General features: G+C 27.0%; 1 protein-coding gene across 1 annotated transcript in view; it reads left to right on the top strand.

The window, feature by feature from the left end:
* Positions 1-22,415: 22,415 nt before the first annotated feature.
* LOC135927721 (rab5 GDP/GTP exchange factor-like) overlaps positions 22,416-23,024 on the top strand; it is a 112,153-nt gene continuing 111,544 nt past the window's right edge. Inside the window, exons 1-2 of the mRNA XM_065463887.1 lie at positions 22,416-22,797; positions 22,857-22,909. Coding sequence (XP_065319959.1) covers positions 22,416-22,797; positions 22,857-22,909 — 435 coding nt within the window. The remainder of the gene's footprint in view (positions 22,798-22,856; positions 22,910-23,024) is intronic.

The raw sequence follows: 23,024 nt of genomic DNA, 5'->3' as shown, positions 1-23,024 counted from the left end.
ATGTCATCTGTCATTTTGAGTGTTACTTTGAAAAAAAATATTAGTTATATTGAATTGATGTGTTCTGAAAAATTGGTATTCAGAGAAATTGTGATTATCATTTTTATTTTATTATAGAATCAATTTTATTTTTCACTGACAATATAAAATAAAATTCTATATTTTTTTAATAAAATTTGTAACTAATATAATGTCAATCACAATTAGAATTAATGTAGTTCATAAAAAAAAGAAAACAATTTAAATTTTGGAATCTCATTACCAAAACAAAACAAGTAAAAAAAAGAAAAACAATTTAAATTTTGAATGTCGTTACCAAAACAAAAAAAAAGTAGTTTATGAGAGAATTATAAATAAAATAAACAATTACAACTACTTAACATTTCACCCTTTGTTTTCGCCCTCTGTCTATCATCTTATCGTTTTTCTTGCTTATTGGTTTCTTCGTCATTTATTGTCTTTTGTCGTTTGTTGATTGTGATAGTTATCGTTAGTCATCACTAGTATATTTCATTAGTTTTCATCCACAAAAAAAATCTTGTTTATATAGTATAAGCTATTGAAAGTTTATTTTAAATTTAAAAATTCTTATAACAAAAAAAAAATATTTTATTATTTATTATATATCTTTTTTTAATTTTTTTTATATATACATTTATGAAATTTTCGAATTTTTTAGGCAATATTATATTTCTGATTGGTCTTTGACTGTTGACTCTGATCTTGCACTTGTATACTTTGATGTCATATTGGTTCATCGTCACTTCTTCCCCCCTTCTAAAATTTAAAGTATAAGGTATTGTTATTAACATTTGTGCACCATTATTAAGGGGTATAATATTCGTTGACCTTTTTTTGATCTGGTCTAAATGTCTATAATTTTGTTTCAAGTATCTATTTCATACGATAAATTCCTATCTTTACCTGTTACTGTACCTTTGTCCCAATTGTTTTCCTTGAATGTTTTATACCAAACTTTGTCACCCATCACGTCTAATAATAAGGAATTTGCTAAATGCGTCAATACATGCCAAAAATTATATCTTCAAATTGCATAAAGTCTATGTGCACACGTTCGAATATTTTTGTTGTTTTTTTCCCATCGATTTTGTATATTGTGAGGATTGTCTGCATACATATTTATTATATGTATCACAATTTTTTACCTCCCTATCTATTTCTGCATTTAAACCAGGCCACCACAAATAATCTCTCGCTAATGATTTCGTTTTTCCAGCACCTACTCTCTTTTCTCATATTTTAGTATTATAATCTTATTTTCTTTAAAATCACAATCTTTAATTAAGCTCAGTTCCAACCATATTTTTATATGTTTTATTCTTTATCTGTTCATGATTCTTTATATTGTTAATTACTTCCATTAATTCTTTATCAATACTAGTTTCTTTAACTATTCTTTTAAAATTTATTGGTATGTCGCAAAATTTGTCATCAATTATTTTACCATCTATCTTTTGTATTATCTCTTCTGTATTTGTTTGCGGTATTAATTCTTGTAAAGTATTGTCATAATCTTCCTCGACTAGATTCACAATATCTAGTATATTTCCAAAAACTGTTATCCAGGTCCTTCCCAAAAGTATTATATTGTCACTTTGGACCACATAAGCATTTAAGATTTGAGTTTTGTCCTCGAATTTTGCTGGACAGTACTTAATACTTTTATCATTTTTTCATCGTATCCAGTTAATTTTGTGTCCGATTTATTTAAGATTTTTATTCCAATCTTTCTTGCAATATGAATCGATAGGATGCTGAATCTAGAACCGGTATCTATTTGCATTAATATAGGCACTTCATTCAAATATACTGTAACTTTATATACATCATTTGTGTTATCTATATCAGAATCCATATAGTTTATATCCAAATTATATAAATTATATTCTTTTTTCTCTAATTTATCATTATCATCTTCTTTTATCTCCTTCTATATTTACAGTGTTTACTTTGTTTGTGTATCGTGATCAATTATTATCGTTATTATGATATCTACAATTGCATACTTGATTTCATACTTGATTTCCAATAATATGATTATTGTTATGTCTTTGGATAAATCATGAATCGTTATAATGATTGTTATATCTGTAATTATAATCATTTTTAAATCTATGGTTATTATAGTTATTGTTATTATAACTAGTTCTATTATGGAATCTTGAAAAATTATTGCAGGATCTTGGGTAGTTTGCCCTGACGTTGTTGTAATAACTCGCATTATAATTCGGATATCTAGGGTTGTAACTATTTCCTTGATAATTATTTCTTTGAAAGTCATAGCTTCTTGTTGTCCTTTGTTGTCTGTTATCCTTATTAGATTGTATATTTTGTTTTTCGTCATGGTCTCCATATTTCACCATCTGTTAGTTTTCTTCTGTTTTTCTACCTCTTTGCCTTTCTAAATGTTTCACGGTTGTTTCATCTTCGTTTAAAGAAATATTTTCAACTTTAGCAATTATATTTTCTATTAATTCCAACTCCTCAAAATGATCTCTTACTGCTAATGTAATGTTTTCTTTTAACATATTTTTTGCCTAATATTTTTGCTGATTGACGAAATTTTTACTTTTCAATAACTCTACTATCATCTTGCAAACACTCATTTTTTAAAATGCATAATCTACTTACCCAATTTATGTAACTTTCATTTTTACCTTGTACAGCTGCGTTAAATAATAATACAGGGTTTCCCATTCAAAAAAGGAAAAGTCCCAATCAAAAAAGGAAAAGTTTCAATCATAAAAGGAAAAGGTCCGATCAAAAAAGGAAAAGTGTCAATCGAAAAAGGAAAATTCCCAAAAGAAAAGGAAAAGTGTCAATCATAAAAGGAAAATTCCAATTCAAAATGGAAAATCTTAATTTTTTTTAATTTTTTTAAAAAACCAAGAATGAAGACTTTCAGTCAAATCATAATAAAATTAGCTTTTATTTAATACCCATATCGATATTTTGTGTTGATAAAAATATTTCTCACCCCCCCCCCAAGACTTAGATCAGCCCATTATGGGGGATAGATTCAGTTGAATAGATCTTTTGATTAGCTATCGATTGATACCCTATATTAGACATATCTTATTTCATAAGGCTAAAAAAATCAACATTAAAAATTAATGAATAACAATAAAATTTATCCTTTAAAAATTGTAATTTTAAAGGGATCCCTTTAAATCCCGTGAAGATCCCGGATAGTTATGATCCCTACATAAATTACGACATATGTATGATGAAAAAAATCGTAAAGAATTGTTAAAAAATGAACCTAAATTTTTAAATTATTTTTAAAAATACAAAAGAATTATCAAAAATGAGAAGAAAAAAAATTGAAAAAAAATATAGTAAAAAAAAATTAATTGAGAAAAGATACAAATAAAGTAAAGAAATCGCAAAAAGTTAGAAATAAAATAAGAAGGAATGACAAAAATAAATAAAAATTTAAGAAAAATTGAAAAATTTATAATTTTTTTTAAAAAATTACGATTTTCCTTTTTTAAGAATGGGAATTTTCCTTTTTTGATTGATACTTTTCCTTTTCTTTTGGGAATTTTCCTTTTTCGATTGACACTTTTCATTTTTTGATTGGACCTTTTCCTTTTTTTGTTTGACACTTTTCCTTTTTTAATTGAACCTTTTCCTTTTTTGTTTGATATTTTTCCTTTTTTGATCAGACTTTTTCCTTTCTTTTTGGGAATTTTCCTTTTTTGATTGACACTTTTCCTTTTTTGATTGGAACTTTTCCTTTTTTGTTTGGACCTTTTCCTTTTTTGATCGAACTTTTTCCTTTTATTAATGAAACTTTTTCTTTTTTATATCGACTTTTCCTTTTTTGAATGGGGAACCCTGTAAGTTCGAATTTGTAGATTTCCTCGGAGGTAATAACCTAAATTTTTCAACCAATAATGATTGATTGATGAAGTAGGTAGGTAGACATATTGATTTGAGCTTGATATATTCATCGTTGGTAATCTTCCTGTAAAGGATCCAGCTTTTTCGATATCCGAGATCTGAGCATCCATGAATATGTCTTCGAATCTACTTAAAAAAGATCGCCATTGCCTGAGTATATCGGAAATTCCATTTTTATTGGTAACCTGTTTCATATTTATTTATTAATTTACGATTTCATTAAGTATGTAGAGGAATGCCACATGATGTGTTCTGTTAAATTGGACATAATATTCGGAGAATTAGAATCAATTTTATTTTTCACTGACAATATAAAATGAAATTAGATCTTTTTATAATAAAATTTATAACTAATATAATGTCATGCACAATTAGAATTAGTGTAGTTCAAAAAAAAAAACAATTTAAATTTTGGAATGTCATTACCATAACAAAACAAGTAGTTTAAAGGAGAATTAAATATAATAAAACCATTACAACTGCTTAACATTGATTTTCGTGCCCTGATCGTATACACTTCATTGTAAAGTATCGATTCCATAGGCCAATTAAAGTGTGGTTAAAAAGAATGTTTAAAAATTTTCTTTTATAAGACCGTGTCAAACAACATCAAAAATTTTTTTGAGAGAGGAATTAATCCCAATATAATTCAAAGTTGGCAATATAGCCAGATATAATCAATTTCGAAATATAATTTTAGAAAATGAAATTACCAATAAAAAATTCAAAAGAGGACAGGATATTTTATGTTTCAATTATATAGAATATACTATCCTTATGATAATAAATTCGACATCATATTACAGATGTAGGTAGAAAAGTAGTCGCTTAGAATGGAATATCTTCCAATCAGGTAATTTCAAAAACCTAGGAACATACCAGGGAACAATTTAAATCATCTATTGGCAAATATTTTTATAAATAATATAATTCACCATGACACTTATTGTTTAATCAATAATTTTCTATGTATTTCTGATACAGAGCCAGTAACTAATTTCCAATTATCTCAAAGAATTAAAAGACAATCTACATTATCAAGTTTCATAAAATAATTTTTAAATCAATTAATTATTAGGCGTTATACTAATTCAATCTCGTTACTACCTGTCACTGTCAATATTAATATTTTTGCAAATGGATTATTTAACCAAGGTGTCAATCGAAGATTGTAAAATTTTGATTCGATGTAATTATATTACGATTATTAGTGGCGTCACTAGGAGGGTAGGTGCAGGGGCTCGAGCTCCTTGAAAAATTTGAATAGCCCCCTGAAGCAAAAAAATTTTTTTAATTGCCCCCTGAACGATTTCATAATTCTAATTTTATTTTATTACTTAAATTAATAAGACCATCAAATTTTTATTAAATGAATACTATTTTAATTATTAGATTAGATTAATACATATAAATTATATTTATTATGTCAGCTTGAAATCAAAATCTGTGTTAAAAATAGAATATCAATAAAACCTATAAGTCTAAATATTAATTTAGCATTAACAGTTGAAGCTTAATTGACTTTTATTATTTAAATTATTATATAACCCTAATTAAATAAATATAATCATTTATCAATTGAAAATTAACAAATTTAATTTTGTAATTAGCCGAGTTCAAAATCATTAATTAACTATATTATTCATTTTTAAATTTAATTACCATGCCTCTTCTTAAAAATAAATTCAGGGTCCAAATAAGTATAAGAGATTTCTTTATAAGAAGTAATTACTAATTAGACATATAATTTATAATCCTCTATTATATATAATTGAATTGGTAATAAAATATTAGGCAAAATGCCACCTTTACAGATGTTATTACAGTTAATATATTGAAAAGATAAGATAAATTTTATTAAAAATAATTAGTCTCGTTTATTAATTTTTTTTATCTCGTATATATATATCGTTTTATAAAACCAAAAATTAGAATATAAATAAAGTTAATAAGAAAAGGTTAACAATAAAATATAAAATGAATAGTAAAAGTCAAATTTGAATAGCTGTAAAATAAATTAAATATTAGAATATTAAAATATAGATAATTTAATAAATGCGTGATATAAAATTTAAACATATTACTATTTAATAACCAAATATATAATATATTAATTTATTAATATTCCTTTTATATAACATTCTCCTTCTTCTAAAAAGCTTTCCTATAATTTCATCTAAGCTGTCAATAGCTTGTCGTCCAAATGGTTTATCGTTTTGGTTGTTCAAGTTGTTGCATAAGTCATTGTAATCATTCGGTTTGTTCAAATCGTCGTGTTTGCACGTTGGTGTGTCTAAATCGTATTTGAGCTTACACGTTGGTTTGTTTAAATCGTCTTTGAGTTTGCACGTTGGTTTGTTTAAATCGTTCGCAATTTTATCATATAAGCTTGCTTGTGGTACTCAGTTGTTATTATCATCAATTTTCAAAATTCTTATCATCATCAGTCAGTCGTGAATAATTAAGGTTAATAATTGATCAAATTGGATGTTAGAATAAGTGAATTATCAAAATAATATATGAATTTGGAATAATATATAGAATATGGAATAATGTGTAGAATATGAATCAAATCGAATAAATGGAATAATCGAATATTTGTATGATAAATCAATAAGAATATTATATAATATATTTAGCTAATTTATTTTTTGCCTTTTAGGCTCTTTAGTGTTAAATAATTTTTTATTTATATGTTAATATTTTCAATCCAGGAGGTTAAAACATTTTCAATCCATGAATTTAAAATAAAAAAATAAAATATTATGCACATTTCCCTCTCTTTGAAAAAAGTTTAAATATTACACCTTTGTTTTTCAATTTAAGAAGTGTCTTAATATAATAATTTTTCTTCAAATAACTTTTTGTAAAAAATAATTTCCTTAGCCTCAAATTTTTGTAAAATACTCTTCTCATTATTTTTCTAAAATTAAGACGTTTAGTTTTGACATAACTTCTATTTAAGATACTTTTATTTGTCTTCAAAGTTTTAATCAAAATATTTTTATCACATTTAGTATTACTTATAAGAGTTTTTTTAATTTTATTATTTTTAATATTTATATCATTAACTCCTTTAATCACAAATATTTCTTTATATTTAATAACATGATTTACATCTTTTAATTTATATGTTTCAATTACATTATGATATAAAAATTGACTTGAAATCATAGTTTGTTTTTTTTTAACATTTGGATCCTTAATTTTTTCACTAATAAGTTCTACTAAAATTATTTCAAAATTTTTAGTAGTGATTGTCATATCTATTATTTTCACACGATAAATTTCCATTTTTCTTAACATTAATTTGATTTAAAAAAATTTACTTTTTATTTTATTTTGTCTCCATGTATGATAATTTTCTGAATCACTATGAGGAATGAATAAGCCCATTTTTTCTAGATCAATTAGTTCTTTATCTTTTATTTCCATAATTTTTTTTACAAGTTTTATTTTTATTATAGAAGTTTTTATTATAATTTTTATTAAGATTGTGTTCATCATTATAATTTTTATTATGAAAATTTTCCTTATCATAATTTTTATTACGAATGTGTTCATCATTATAATTTTTATTACGAATATTTTCATCATTATTATTACTTTTGGTATAAATACGATTTCTATTATTATTATTATTACAACCTATATCATAATTTTGTCTAAAGTTGTTACTAGGTCTTTTATAATTATTATTATCCCAATTTCTACTATAATTAATTATAATTCTTCTGATTAAGATTTTTACTATTATAACTTTTTTTGGACTGAATTTTTTCAATATGATTTTTATAATCATCACGTGGTTGAACTAAAAGTGGTTTATCTAAATTTATATAAAACTATTTTTGTTTTTCCTTAAAAAAATATAAATCTATATTATCATTGTATATATATTTTTTTATCAAATAAATTGATTAATTATCTAGTATTTGATTTAATAGTAAATTGTATGAATTATGAAAATTTTCACAAATAAAATATTCCGTAAATTCAATTTGAATATACTCCGTTTTTTAAATTTAAATTTACTCCGTTTTTTTTAAATTTTTAAAATAGTCCGTTTAATTGTAAATTACACCAAAATAAAATATCCAAACGATCTAAAATAAAAAATAAATAAATAATAATATTAAAAATTTCCCCGTGATTCAGTGAGTTACCAATATGTCATTGATCTTTTTTCAAAACCAAAAATTAGAATATAAATATAGGTTAATAAGAAAAGTTAACAATAAATTGATGAAAAGTAAAAGTCAAATTTGAGTAGCTGTAAATATAAAAATAAAGATAATTTAATGAATGCGTGATATAAAATTTAAACATATTACTATTTAATAACCAAATTTATAATATTTTAATTTATTAATATTCCTATTATATAACATATATTAATAAATTCTACTAATAAATGTTTTTGAGAAGAAATGTAAGTAATAATTAGCATTCAATTTTTTAACGCCATCTATTTATTTAAAAAATATTATTAAAAATTAAACATCTTATTATTCATCCCACAATAGATGTAATAAATTAGATATCTTTTCTTTTACGAGTTTTTAGGAAAGCTATTTTTTTCTTCTTTGAAAACAGTTTTTAGTTAAATTAATATGAATATATTTTTGATATTGTTACAAACTACCAGGCGCATACACAGCGGGGGGGGGGGCAGGGGACAAATACCCCCCCCCCCCCCAAAGCCAAAAATGCAGATGCCGGATTATATTTTTCAAAATTATTATTGTTAATTTTAATTTATATTTGTTAATATTTATTCCTATCTCATATATATATTTTTAATAACATTTATTATCACATTCATCTACTAAGTTATTTTATCAATTAATTTCGATTTCAAGTTTTCCTTGGCGTAATTTACCTATTATTTTCAAATTTTTGTGGCGTTAAATTTATTAAATTTCTAGTCAAATAATAATTATCTCTGAAACTCCTTGTCCAACAGGGAGAAAGATGCAAGCTTGTCCAACGAGATAAAGTCTCCGCCATCAAGCAATAATAGATTTTATAGAGTTAGAAGAGTCGATTATTAATGCTATTACTGAAATATCGCAATGGCTTGAAATAAATGTTTCCTCAAAAGCAAGAAAATTATTGGATTCAATACTTATTTCAAATTTAGTTTCTCATTAGAATTTGTTATTTAATTATACAACTATTTTATGTAATAAAATATGACATTGACTTGGTTAAGAAAATGAGAGTAGCGGAGAGCATTTTATTAGAATTCAAGGAAATTAGAGCTAATGTTGATGAAGAATTTCATATTTTACATGTTATTGAGTCAAAAGCAGAGCTATCGAATTGCAGAAAGCAAGCTCATCGTCAAAACATTAATATAGGATCAGTAGGAGAGTATTATAAAACAAATGCCCCCTCTCTTAGATACATTTATAACCCAAATAAATGTGGTTTTTAATTCATCATGCAGCACCGCAGATTTTACTTCCACAAAAGCTTTTCTAACCTTTTTCAGATGGTGATAGAAAAAAAAATAAATATTTGTTAGATTTTTATCATGAAGATGTTAAAATATCTTATGATGCCTTATTAGCTGAATACCTATGATTAAAAGATTAACTATGGTTGATACAGTCCAAAAAATGCTATGGATGCTTTGCATTATTTCAAACACATTTTAGATTATATCCAATTTATTAAAATGATACAACTCTTCCCATTAAACTAATGAGAGAACATTCTCTCTTTTAAGATGTATAACAGAGCCCTGCAGAGTAGTGTTGTTAAAACGCCGCGAGTCGCGACCCCGACCCAAAGCTCGGGTCGTTTTATTCGACTCCGACTCAATGTTTGGGTCGTTTTTTTCGACTTCGACCCGAGTTCAAGCCGAAAAAAACGACTTCGACCCAAAATATGGGTCGTTTTTTTCGCTTCGACCCAAGTCCAAGCCGAAAAAAACGACCTCGACCCAAAATATGGGTCGTTTTTTACGACTCCGACTCAAAATTTGGGTCGTATTTTTCGACTCAAACTTGAAATTTGGGTCGTATTTTTCGACTTAAACTTGAAGTTTGGGTCATATTTTTCGACTCAAACTTGAAATTTGGGTCGTATTTTTCGACTAAAACTTGAAGTTTGGGTCGTATTTTTCGACTAAAACTTGAAGTTTGGGTCGTATTTTTCGACTCCAACTCAAAGTTTGGGTCGTTTTTCTGACTCAGACTCAAACATCGGGTAGTTTTATTCAATCCGAAATATGGATCTTTCTTTTTGAAGACGACTTAAAGTTAGGGTTGCTTTTTTTCACCCCTAACCCAATATCTAGATCATTTTTTTCAACCAAAAGTCAAATAACATTTAGTATATATTAATATTATAGGCGGGAAAGTTACTTAAAGCTTCTTTAAATTATAATGCTCTGATTAACTATTCATCATAGTTATATTTTAAAATTTTTAAGTGATGTACCATAGAAAAGTGCCATTTGTCATGATAATTATTTTTGAACTTTTTTAAATGAAATAGATAAAAATATATATTGTAGACATGTTAAATCAAAATTTCAGTGATGATGTACAGATAAGTGGTAATTGTCATAATCGCTATTTTTGAACTTTTTTGAGTTTTTTTAAAGCAAATTGCTAAAAATATATATTCTAACCATGTTAAATTAAAAATTCAGTGAGGATGTATCATAGATATGCGACAATTGTCATAATCGCTATTTTTGAACTTTTTCAATTTTTTTTAAAGGAAATATCTAAAAATATATATTCTAAACATGTTAAATTAAAAATTCAGTGAGGATGTATCATAGATGGTTAATGATGCTTGGTACCTTAAGGTACCATCTATCAGATTTGAATTTTGTTCATTTTTCATTTGGATAGGCACTACCAAATATATTTATAATATATATTTGAAAAATCGTGATTTTTGGAAAACCTTTATGGCCTAATAGGCAAGAGCTTGGTTTACTTATCCCATGGTCCCGGGTTCGAATCCCGGGAATGATCATGTTTTTTTTCTTATTCTAACTTGGTGGTTCCATCCTTGGGGGGATAATATATAGGAGGCCGGACTCGACCACGTGATTCCGTATTAACATATTAAATAATAAGGATCTTATTACATTTTAATAAATTTTGGTCGGTATTTAGCAAATTAGGTTGGTATTTAGAATATTTCCATACATTCACTTGGTAGTAAGCATCATTAACCTATCATAGATAGGTGCCATTTGTCATAATTATTTTTGAACTTTTTTAAATGAAATAGATAAAAATATATATTGTAGACATGTTAAATCAAAATTTCAGTGATGATGTACCATAGATAAGTGGTAATTGTCATAATCGCTATTTTTGAACTTTTTTGAGTTTTTTTAATGTAAATATCTAAAAATATATATTCTAAACATGTTAAATTAAAAATTCAGTGAGGATGTATCATAGATAGGTGACAATTGTCATAATCGCTATTTTTGAACTTTTTCAAATTTTTTTAAAGGAAATAGCTAAAAATATATATTGTAAAGATGTTTAAATAAAATTTCAGTGAAGATGTACCATAGAAAAGTGACAATTGTCATAATCGCTATTTTTGAAATTTTTCAAATTTTTTTAAAGGAAATAGCTAAAAATATATATTCTAAACATGTTAAATTAAAATTTCAGTGAGGATGTATCATAGATAGGTGACAATTGTCATAATCGCTATTTTTAAACTTTTTCAAATTTTTTTAAAGGAAATATCTAAAAATATATATTCTAAACATGTTAAATTAAAAATTCAGTGAGAATGTATCATAGATAGGTGACAATTGTCATAATCGCTATTTTTGAACTTTTTCAAATTTTTTTAAAGGAAATAGCTAAAAATATATATTGTAAAGATGTTAAAATAAAATTTCAGTGAAGATGTACCATAGAAAAGTGACAATTGTCATAATCGCTATTTTTGAACTTTTTTCAATTATTTTAAAGGAAATAGGAAAAAATATATATTCTAAAAATAATTAAAAATTCAATGAGGATGTATCATAGATATGTGACAATTGTCATAATCGCTATTTTTGAACTTTTTCAAATTTTTTTAAAGGAAACATCTTAAAATATATATTCTAAACATATTAAATTTAAAATTCAGTGAGGATGTATCATATATAGATGACAATTGTCATAATCACTATTTTTGAACTTTTTCAAATTTTTTTAAAGGAAATATCTAAAAATATATATTCTAAACATGTTAAATTAAAAATTCAGTGAGGATGTATCATATGAAATTCATCAAGTGAAAAATTATGAAAGAGCAAATTTTATTTTACGAGAAATAAAAGAAATTAAAGGGGGTTTAAATATTTCTAGTGAGATGTATATATTAAAAAATAAAAGTAATAATATTAGTGATAATTAAACGGCTCGTTTTGAGCCGATTTTTAAAAACAGTCAGTAAAATATTGCATATGTCTCGAGATTTAGCTAATAGTTGTTCAAACCTTGTTCTTCCTACAAACAAAATCTTCAGGCTTGCGTAATATTATTCTGGATGAAATATTGAGTTAGCCGTTTTTAAAAACCGGCTCAAAACGAGCCATTTAACAACACTAGTGATAACGTAGTATTTTAAGACAAAAAGGTCATAATATAAAATATTGTTTTTCTAAGGATAGAAAAATTAATGAAAATTGTAATGTACAAATAAGTGATAAAGATAATACGATTTGTCATCTATGCGGTCTTAGTCATATAAAAAAAATTGCTTCATGAAAGAATTAAATTCTAAAAATGGTTTTAAGCAGAGACCACCAGTATAAATAAAAAATAAACCGTGATTAGAATAAGATTCAATTATCTCAAATTTAAGTGAAATAGAAATGTATAATATTGATAGTGCCTGAATGTACCTAAGATGTGAACACAAGGGCATAATAATGAATTGTGTTCAATCCATGAGCGGGTTGTGACTATATGATTTGCGAGAAATGTAGGGAGATCTTATATTTATAATAATATTTCTATAGTTGTAAATCTAATTTTAACTCGAATAAAAAAATTTGCATGCAGCGTTGGAAATTTTTACTCTCATTTTGATTGATAAGTTTAACAATACAATGGGTGTAAAAGGGATTGGCAGTTTTACTTTCGGTTTAGATCTTCGTAATTCACTTCTGGGGAGTGTTTGTTCTATGCACAACAATATATTTTAAATAATACCTTATTGAATTTCTATGTATTTTTTTCTTCTTTTGACAAACTTTTTTTTTACTCTTTATTTTTTTTTACGCAAAAATATATATCTACCATAAATATATTACAAAAAAAAATATATTATTTTACAAAACAAAAAACTTGAATAATTAAAACTGATCATTATATTTTTCTTTTCCAAAAGATAATAAAAAAAACAATATTACAATTAAAAAAAACAATAATCAATAATTTTTTTATAACTAAAAAAAACTAATAAAAATAACATACTATTTCGCAATGTATAAAAAAACTAATAATCTTCGCCACAATTTATATATATAACTAATATGCCGACTACAGCATTGATGAGATAAAAAAAAATTAAATTGTGCAATAATCGAATAAAGAGAAAAAAGTGGGAAATATCCGTAGATTTATTATAAAAATATCAGAGTTGTTAAAAGATACTTTTTAAATGAATCTAGATACAGATACATCGTCTAAAAGGTTATCTTGATACAGATACAATTTCTAAAATATATCTAGAAACAGATACCATTTTTAGAATGTATCTAGATACAGATACAATTTTTAATACTCTTATATATGCTTTGCATAAACTTAAATTAGGATTCTATTGTGAAAATGTATGAAATGAGCTAAAAACATTATTGACTAGATATCACATTTATCAAAATATAACTAAAATAATGATTTTCAGATTTTAATATAATTATATAATATATGAAATTATATGATTAAATGATTATAAATATTTATTAGATATTAGTAATAAAATATTTTCAAAATTTTGGTCATTAAAGCATCCTCGTTAATCCGTGAAGACATTTTTAGCTACACTAAAATGCCTTTCTACTGGGGCACTTGAGGGGATTGTGTTGTTATATTTTATGAATAACAATTATATAGCAGGATATTATCTTAAAATACTAAAATTTGGACATTAATTTTCGAAAAAATTATTTAAAATTTGTTAAGTATCAAAATTTATAATTATTAACAATCATATCTGCTGCTGTGGGGTACTAAAAAAATAGGATATTAAATTAATTGTTTTTTTCCGCAGGTTATTTGTTTGCAATCAGATGAAGACCTTGATAATTCATCAACTAATCTTTATTGTTTTTTTCATTAACAGTGTTTGATTTTTTCTCTTAAAATTAAAAATTACAATTGTAAACATTTATTTAGTATCTATGCCCTTAAATGTTTTACAATGTTGCAAGTTGAGGTAATGCTAACTAAAATTTTCGTATTTTTTCGTAGATATGGCAAACAATTTACTATTATAAATTTGTTTTCTTTATTTTGAGATATTAATTTAAAATATGCTCAATAAATTGGCCATGAAAACAATGTCTGAACTCGTTGCATTGATTATTACTTCTTCCTCTTCCTCTTCATCACTATTAATATTAATCTAAAATAATTTTAAAATTAGTATAATAAAATAAAATTAACTAAATCCATTGAAAATAAAAATGGCAGATTTCTTGAGTTCAGGGAAGAATTTGGTCATGAATATTAATTATGTTGAAAGTGAAAAATCAAATATAATAAATATAATTCAGCCGAATAGAATGCATAGAATTCTAGTGACTGAAAGTTAGGATGGACAGTAATCATGCCCTCGTGTTAATATGAAAATTGATAGACAAAATATTGAAATGTTATTTAATACCAGTGCAAGCATTCATAATGTCTACGGAAAACTATTATTATTGGCCTGAGGGCACACTCGAAAAAACCTGTGTCAAACAATTTGATGAGTCTGAAATTGCGGTGGTTTCGAGTAAACCCAAATTGGGAGATGTTCTCAATGATGGAATATTTATTCTTGATTTATAGGTGGTAGAGAAAATGATTAAACTATTATGGTGTGGAATTGGATTACCAAAACTTGGTCCTCTTATTAATTTTTGGGTTATTTTATAATAATGGCAATAGATAATGCTGAACGAAAATAGTCGCAGATAGCATCTGAATTAAATTCATGAAATAGAAATAAAATGAAAAGTTAAGGCTATGTGCCGGATTGTCACATTAAACCAGTGGGTTGTTGAAGTTAAATATCTATTGCCTAGAATTGAGGAAATTTTAGTCAATTTAAAAGGTTGAAAATATTTTTTCAAAATAGATTTCTTATCAGAGTATTTGCAGTTACCCTTGTAAAAAAAAATTCGCAAGTCATTGACAATCACTATCTCGAAATGTTTATTTTCTTTATATAGATTACCTTTTGGGCTAAGTGGGTCAGCACCTAAACATAGCCTTTGTTTTCCAGATTTGCAGGTGTATTTTATTATATGGATGATGTGTTGATAACTGAACACCAGAGCAACAGTGTCTTGAAGACGTTTTCAATAGAATTCATAACACAGATTTGAGAGCCAGTAAAGAAAAAAGTGTTGTTGGGGTAACCGAAATTCTATATTTGGGTCATGAAATTAATAAGGTTAGAGTGAAACCTCTTGATAAAAATTTAAAAAATATATTAAATATAAATCAGCTGAGGAGTAAGAACCTTGAAAAACAATGATTTAAGTCAGTTAAAAATGTGCTTAACGGGTGTAAAAATTGGAAAAACAGACAGATTCATATAAAATAATACAAAATGAATTGACAATTGTTGACGATTGTATAATGCATGGAAATCGTGCTATGCCATTTAAATAGCGCGATAAGATTTCATGTTTATTACATGTCGGTCATCAAGGCAGTGATAAAATGAAATCGTGGGCACGTGAATATGTTTGGTGACCTGGTATGAATATGCAAATTAAAAAAATTATAAATAAATGTGTTCCATGTAATACCTGGTGCCTCCACCCTCTATAAAAAAGTGGGTAGTGTGTGACCAAAGTCATGTCAACCGTGGGAATGTGCCCACATTGATTTTTTTGCTTTGATTCAAAAAACGTATTTTTTAATTGTGGATTCATATTCTAAATGGATTGAATATGAAGAAGTTCATGGGTTACGACCAAGGTTGTAATCAAAGTATTACAAAAATTTTGGGCCAAATTTAGGATTCCAAAATCATTGTGTTTGATGGGAGTCCTTCCTTTATAGGTAAAAATTTTAGACATTTTTTACTTGTCACAATATCATCCTAGCTCTAATGGACAGGCTGAGAGGATGATAGCCATAGTAAAAAATAGGATTAAAGAGGCCAAACAAGAAAAAGGTATTGTTTGTGATGTGTATTAAATTGTTGTTTTTTGTTATTTTTTGTAAAATGTTTATTTTATTATTATTATTTAATTTGAGATTAATTTGAATAAAAAATGATGAATTTGAAAATAAAAGAATAAGAAAAATATATTATAAATGGCGCAGTCTATAAAAAGTCTAACGGATTCAAACCTGTGTTACAAAGATTGGTACAACTTATTTCAAGAATTTAAAAACACACAACCAAGTTTAACATCATCACAAGAAAAATGTCTGTTATTAACAACAATAGGGTGTGATACTTACAAAATACTGGTAAATTTATGTGCACCTGATAGTCCGGGAAACAAAGAGGTATTAGAAATACATAATATTTTAATCAAGCATTTTCATCCTAAACCTAATATAATAGTAGAGAGATATAATTTTTATCAATATAATCAACAAAATGATGAAAAACTAATAGACTATATACAAAATCTACGAAAATTAGCAACGACTTGTGATTTTCGGGAATATTTAAATACTGCATTAAGAGATAAATTTATATTCGGAATAAAAAATCCAAAGATTTTACAAAGATTACCATCCGAAGACAATATAGACATAAATAAAGCTATTCAGATAGCTACTGCAGTAGAAACAGCAATAAAAAATACAAAATTAATACAAAATGATGAAACTAAAATCGATCATTTAGAAGAGGAACATAATGATAATGTAAATAAAATTAAGAAAGTTAATAATGATAATGATAAACAATCGAAATCATATAATAATTATAATTAGAGCTACAAGAAACCAAATCCATGCCACTCCTGCGGCGGAAACCACAGAAGGGAAAATTATCTTTTCAAGAATGTCACTTGTTATAAATACAACAAAATTGGGCACATTGCTCGAGTAGAAAAGAAATAGTGAATTTTATTAATAATAAAACAAACGAATATAATCCAGAATTTTGCGTGGATGTCAAAATAAACAACAGCGATATAAGAATGGAATTGGATACTGGAGCTCGGGTCAGTATAATTAACGAAATAGATTGGAAAAATAAACTTAATCATCCTGAATTAACAAATTGCATGCTAAAACTTAAAAGTTATACAGGAACCAATATACCACTATTAGGTCAGACTGTAGTAAAAGTACAATATAAAGGGCGTACATTAGAACTACCACTCATAATTACAAAAGGATAAACCAAAAATCTAATTGGAAGAAATTGGATAATTAAATTTCCCAAAATGACTGAATTACCTGAAAGGACCATACAAATAAATAATATTAATATACAAAATGAATTTCCTCAATTATTTACCAAAGAATTAGGCTGCTTGAAAGATTATAAGGCACAAATATATATGAAAAACGAGAAACCAATTTTCTGTAAATCACGTCCCGTACCATACGCATTAAAAAATAAAGTTGAAGAAGATTTTGATAGATTGCAAAAAATAGGAGTAATAGAGAAAATTAATCATTCACTTTATGCATCACCCATAATAATTGTTCAAAAGAAAGATAAAACATTATCTTTCATGCCAGCCGGCACAATTCTTACATTTACTATCGTAAAACTTGTTATTAGGCTTCCTATAATTATTGTCTCTCTTAACACACTCTTGTGAATTAGACATTTTATGTTTGCAATCTTGCGGTTTGACACTATTTACCAAGTCTTCTTGATAGTCATTTCGTTTTCAGCATTTTCTGTTGCCGTGGCCATATCTAGCCTGAACTGGAACGTCAGGGGCTTTTTGTTCACATCCTATGCTAAAGTATATTTAGTCCTGCGGCCGTCAACTTCTGAGCGTAAAACAACACGCTTTCGCAGTTATTTTGATTCTATTAGCGAACTCTCCAATTGGTTCATTCTCATTCCTAATTAACCTTATGAAGTCACCGAAAATGGTTTTATTCTTCTCAAAAATATGTAGCGAGACACTCCTTATCTTATCAAATTTAGTCGTTAGAATGGTTTCAGGAAATAAATATTGTTCGAGAATGTCAATGCCCTCAGCGCCAAAACTCACCATGAACAGGTCCTTATTTTCTTGATCGGTCGGTGTCCAGTTCTTTAGTCTTAACGTTGCGTCCCAAAATTGGAACCAACTTTGTATAGACCCATTAATTTAATATTTTTCTAACTTATCAATTATACTAGTATTTTTGGACTGAGGCATAATTTATAAAATTATTAACTATTTTCTTACTTGTTTTAATTAAAATATTAGAATCCTCTTCGTCGCCACTTTAGCGAAGGTAGAACCACTATTTACATTTATTTATTTCTATAATTCATTCACAATAAGTATCAGTTTTCATTGACATTTTATTCAGTATAATTTACCCATAAGGTGCAACTTAATTACAAATGGCGATATATAATTACACGTTAATAGATGGGTGTGTACATAATACATTAGGAAGATAAACAACACCTATTATATTAATCGTAAATATATATATATAATCATATCTAACTGGCAAATATAATATATAATATGATAATATATTACAATAGATTACTTCTTTACTACATATTATAACACTTCGATAAAAAATAAATACACAAAAAATTTAATTAAAATTTATCAAAATATTCCATTGTTCCACTTTAAGGGTGGAATCATCATATTTTATTCAGCTTATTAATTCAATCACAATGTATATCAGTTATCATTTACATTGTATTCAGTTTTATAATTCAATCATAATGTACAATTTAGTTATCAATGTCGATACAAGGAAATTGTTAAAGGATAAATGTGTCAGTAATCTATTGGAAGTTAACCAACACCTTATTATATTAATCGTAAATATATATATATATAATCATATCCAAATGACAAAAATATTTTTCTCATGATATTTATCGACTCCAATATAAGTGCAAACCTTACTTGTGATAGAACAAAAATGAGCAAGGCTATCACAAGTGTTGTAGTACCTGATCCTAGAGGTCAATTGTAGATGATTTGAAAGATGGGCATTCATATGCAATCGATGCATCTAATAAGAGAAATATTAAAACATTTCCCTCGATCCTTCGCTTTTTCAACAAGAATAAGAACATTTCAATATAACTGTTAAAATTATTTCCTCGGGTAGTGAAAAATCCAACGATGTAGCTAGCGACATAATGGTAAATATAGCTGATTCAGGGTAATGAGTTGCATATCAGCTTTTTTCGCTGATAATGCCTAATTTTGGCAAAAATCAAAGTGTATTTACCGAATTGAGGCAGCACAATAATGAATTAATACTAATTGGCTGTATATGCCATATGCTACATAATTCTTGCAAGAAGGCAATGAATGTACTATCTGTGGATGTCGAAATAATTGGGATGAAATGTTTTAGCGAATTTAGTTAATCAACTAAAAGAGTTAATGAATTAAAAGAGTTGGTGAAGTGGTCTGACTTGGAATGGTGTGAGTTGTTAGCGATATATACCTATCAAGTGGTTGTCATTAATACCTTCCATCGATAGAATTTTAAAATTTTACAAATCCTTAAAAAAATACTTTTTAAATAAAGATTTTAAAAGCTGTCCTAAAATTTTGAAAATTTTTTCGAGTATGAAATGGCAGAAGCATATTTGGTTCATTTCACATGTAGGAAATCTACTTCATGTAGTTAATATTCAGTTGCAATCAGAATATTCTTTATTAGAAATGATTCATAAAATCATGCTACAGCTCTGTTCATCTCTACAGTTAAAAATTGATAATAAATTTTATGGCGCTATATAACACTCTAATTAATACATTTTTAAATGAAGCAATTTTTATTAAGACAATTTTATAATATTTACAATCAAAATTTGATTTTAATAATTCTATTTACAATGACCTTGGAACAGAAACCATTAATTGATGGTTTTTATAATTTAATAAATATATTAAAAATACTGAAAGACATTGATTTGTTTGAGGAGATTGTAATTCTCTTTATTTTTATAATTCTCCAAAATACTTAAAGTTAGATGGTCTAAAAGCAGAGGAGAAATAGGTAGAATTTTTTCGTAATAAGGATAAATCCCCATGCTTGGAAAAAATATACGAGTATGTCTTCTCCTTACCTTATTCTAATGCCTTATCCTAGCGCATTTTTAGCCTGATAAGGAATGCCTGGAAAAATGAGAGAAATCGGATTGCTAACAACATTAGAGGCCAAGCTAATGGTTAAACAAATATATAATATGTCATGCCCAGAATTTTATAAATATCTCAATAACGACGGTGAACATTTAGTTCTATTATTAAAATCTCAAATAAAATATAATTAAGTTTTAGCAATGGCGCCATAAAATTTATTGTCAATTTTAAACTGTAAAGATGAACATATCTGTAACATAATTTTGTGAATCTTTGTTAAGATTCTTCTGATTGCAACCACACATTAACAGCATGTAGTAGATTTCCTACATGTAAGATCATTCCTAAATATATCTTTGCCATTCATTATTGAAAAAATTTTTCAAAATGTTAGGACAGCTTATATAATCTTTATTTAAGAAATATTTTTTTAAAGGTTTATAAAATTTTAAAATTCTATCGATGGCGTGTATTAGGAACATATCGCAACCACTGACTCAATTCTGTAATTACACTCTGTTTTTACAAATTCACTGAGGCATTATCAGATCAGAAAGCTGACATGCAATTTATTGATAATCTCGAATCTGCTATATTTACCATTATATGGTTAGCTATGTCTTTGGATTTTTCACTATATGAGGGGAAAAAATTTAATAGTTTTATTGAAACGACCTTAATTTTGTTGAAATAGCAGAGGACCAAGGGAATATTTCCCTTATTAGATGCACTGTTTGAATTGCATATGTATGCCCATCTTTCAAATCGTCAAGAATTGACCTCCTGGATTCAGGTTCTAAAACATTGATGATAGCCTTGCTCATTTTTGTTCTTCAAGTATAGTTTTCATTTATATTAGAGTCGTTAAATATTATGGGGAAAAGATTCTACCAACATTATGATGATAAGTATCTCTGTGAATGTTGCATTACAAGATTGATTAAAATTGCCGCAACTGTAGTTACATCTGTATTATTTCTTATTTTTGGAGTACCTTGTTATGTATTTAAACGTGATACGTGACAATAAGCGCCTATCCCTATAATGTTATACACACACACACGGTAGATTTCCAATTGCGGTCGTTTTGCGGGACATTCACATAAAATATATTTTAATTGTAAAATTAAAATCGTTTTTATAAATATAATTTTATCTTGTTTACATTCTTTTATATTTAAAAAAGATCGTTGGTTTTTTTTATAAATTAATATATTCTAATAAATCAAGACGCATTTTATTTTGAAAAATAGTTACCAACTTTGTATTTATATAAACTAATTATATAAATAATAGGCGGATAATTAAGTCGGCCCGCAAAAAATTTTTTTTAGCAATTTTTATATTTCTAACGCAATTTTCATATTTTTCCCGCAATTTAAAAATTTTGACCTGGCAACCCTGTTCATGATACGCGACAAGCCCAAGAAATGAACGTAATTGATAAACATTCTTGGAGATAGGTGTGGCCTGGATTGCTTTCACTTTTTCCTCGCTTGGATATACCCCATTTTGTTCGATAACGATATTTAAAAACGAAACAGGATTCCGTAAAAATTGAACTTTATCAAATTTGGGTTTGAGGACTGCTTTCTGCAGCCTATCGAGTACTATTTTTAAATTAGCCAGATGTTAGGCGTTATTTTTGCCGGAGATAATTACATCGTCCAAAAACACTCCCGTCATCGGGCAATCTTTTAAAACATTGTCCATGTAACGCTGGAAAATAGTTGGTGCGCACGAAAGCCCAAACGGCTTCGGTATCGAAAATATCCTTTGTGTGTTGAGATGACCAAATATTCTTGGTACTTTGGCTCAACGGCCATTTGTAAATACGCGTCTTTTAAATCTATCACTGTAAAACGGTTTCTCCCTTGAATCTTTACCAGTAAGTCATCCAGCGTTAGAATAACGTGATGATCATATAATAGATGGGGATTTAAACTCATCTTGAAATCTGCGCAAATTCAAATCTCGCCATTGTTCTTCCTGACTTTTACTGTTGGAGTTGCCCATGGATCGATGGGCTCCAAAATTTCCGTCCAGTTCTAATTCAACCGCTCTGCGTAACGGAAAAGGCACTCGACAAGTTGGAAATAATTATGGAACAGCCGTATCTTTTAATTGGAATCGCACCGCGAAATTACGTATCAACCCCGGTTTGCCGTCAATAACGGCTTTGAACTGTTTAGCTAACAAAGGCAGCGAGTCTTCCGTTAGTTACATCTTCGGCCCGCGGGGGCACCGATTTTATTCGAGCGGTCTATCGGGGCATCGTTGGGTTGGGTTGGTACTTGATATTATTGGTTTTCTATTCGTTTTGAGAACTTGTTGTATGCTTACCTGTCTCGGTAACTCAAACCCAAATGCTAAAATCAATGGCAATCCAAACAGAGGTAGGTCATTTGACTTTATTATAATAACTGATAATTTACGAATTTCATTCCCCCATAAGATCCAAAGGCCTATCTCAATAAGCTGATAATGGGTTTGTGGAAAATGTTAGTGGTTATTTTGTTAAACGGCTCAATTGAGTCGATTTTTAAAAACGGCTAACTCAATATTTTAGCCAGAAAAATATTGTCTAAGCCACGAGTTTGGATGTTAGATGTTCCAACCTTTT

The sequence above is a fragment of the Gordionus sp. m RMFG-2023 genome, chromosome 1 (assembly GCF_954871325.1).
Source record: "Gordionus sp. m RMFG-2023 chromosome 1, tfGorSpeb1-WG-v2, whole genome shotgun sequence".
Classification (NCBI taxonomy): Eukaryota; Metazoa; Nematomorpha; class Gordioida; order Chordodea; family Parachordodidae; genus Gordionus; species Gordionus sp. m RMFG-2023.
The sequence above is the reverse complement of the archived record's forward strand: the minus strand, read 5'-3'. Positions and strand labels throughout refer to the sequence as shown.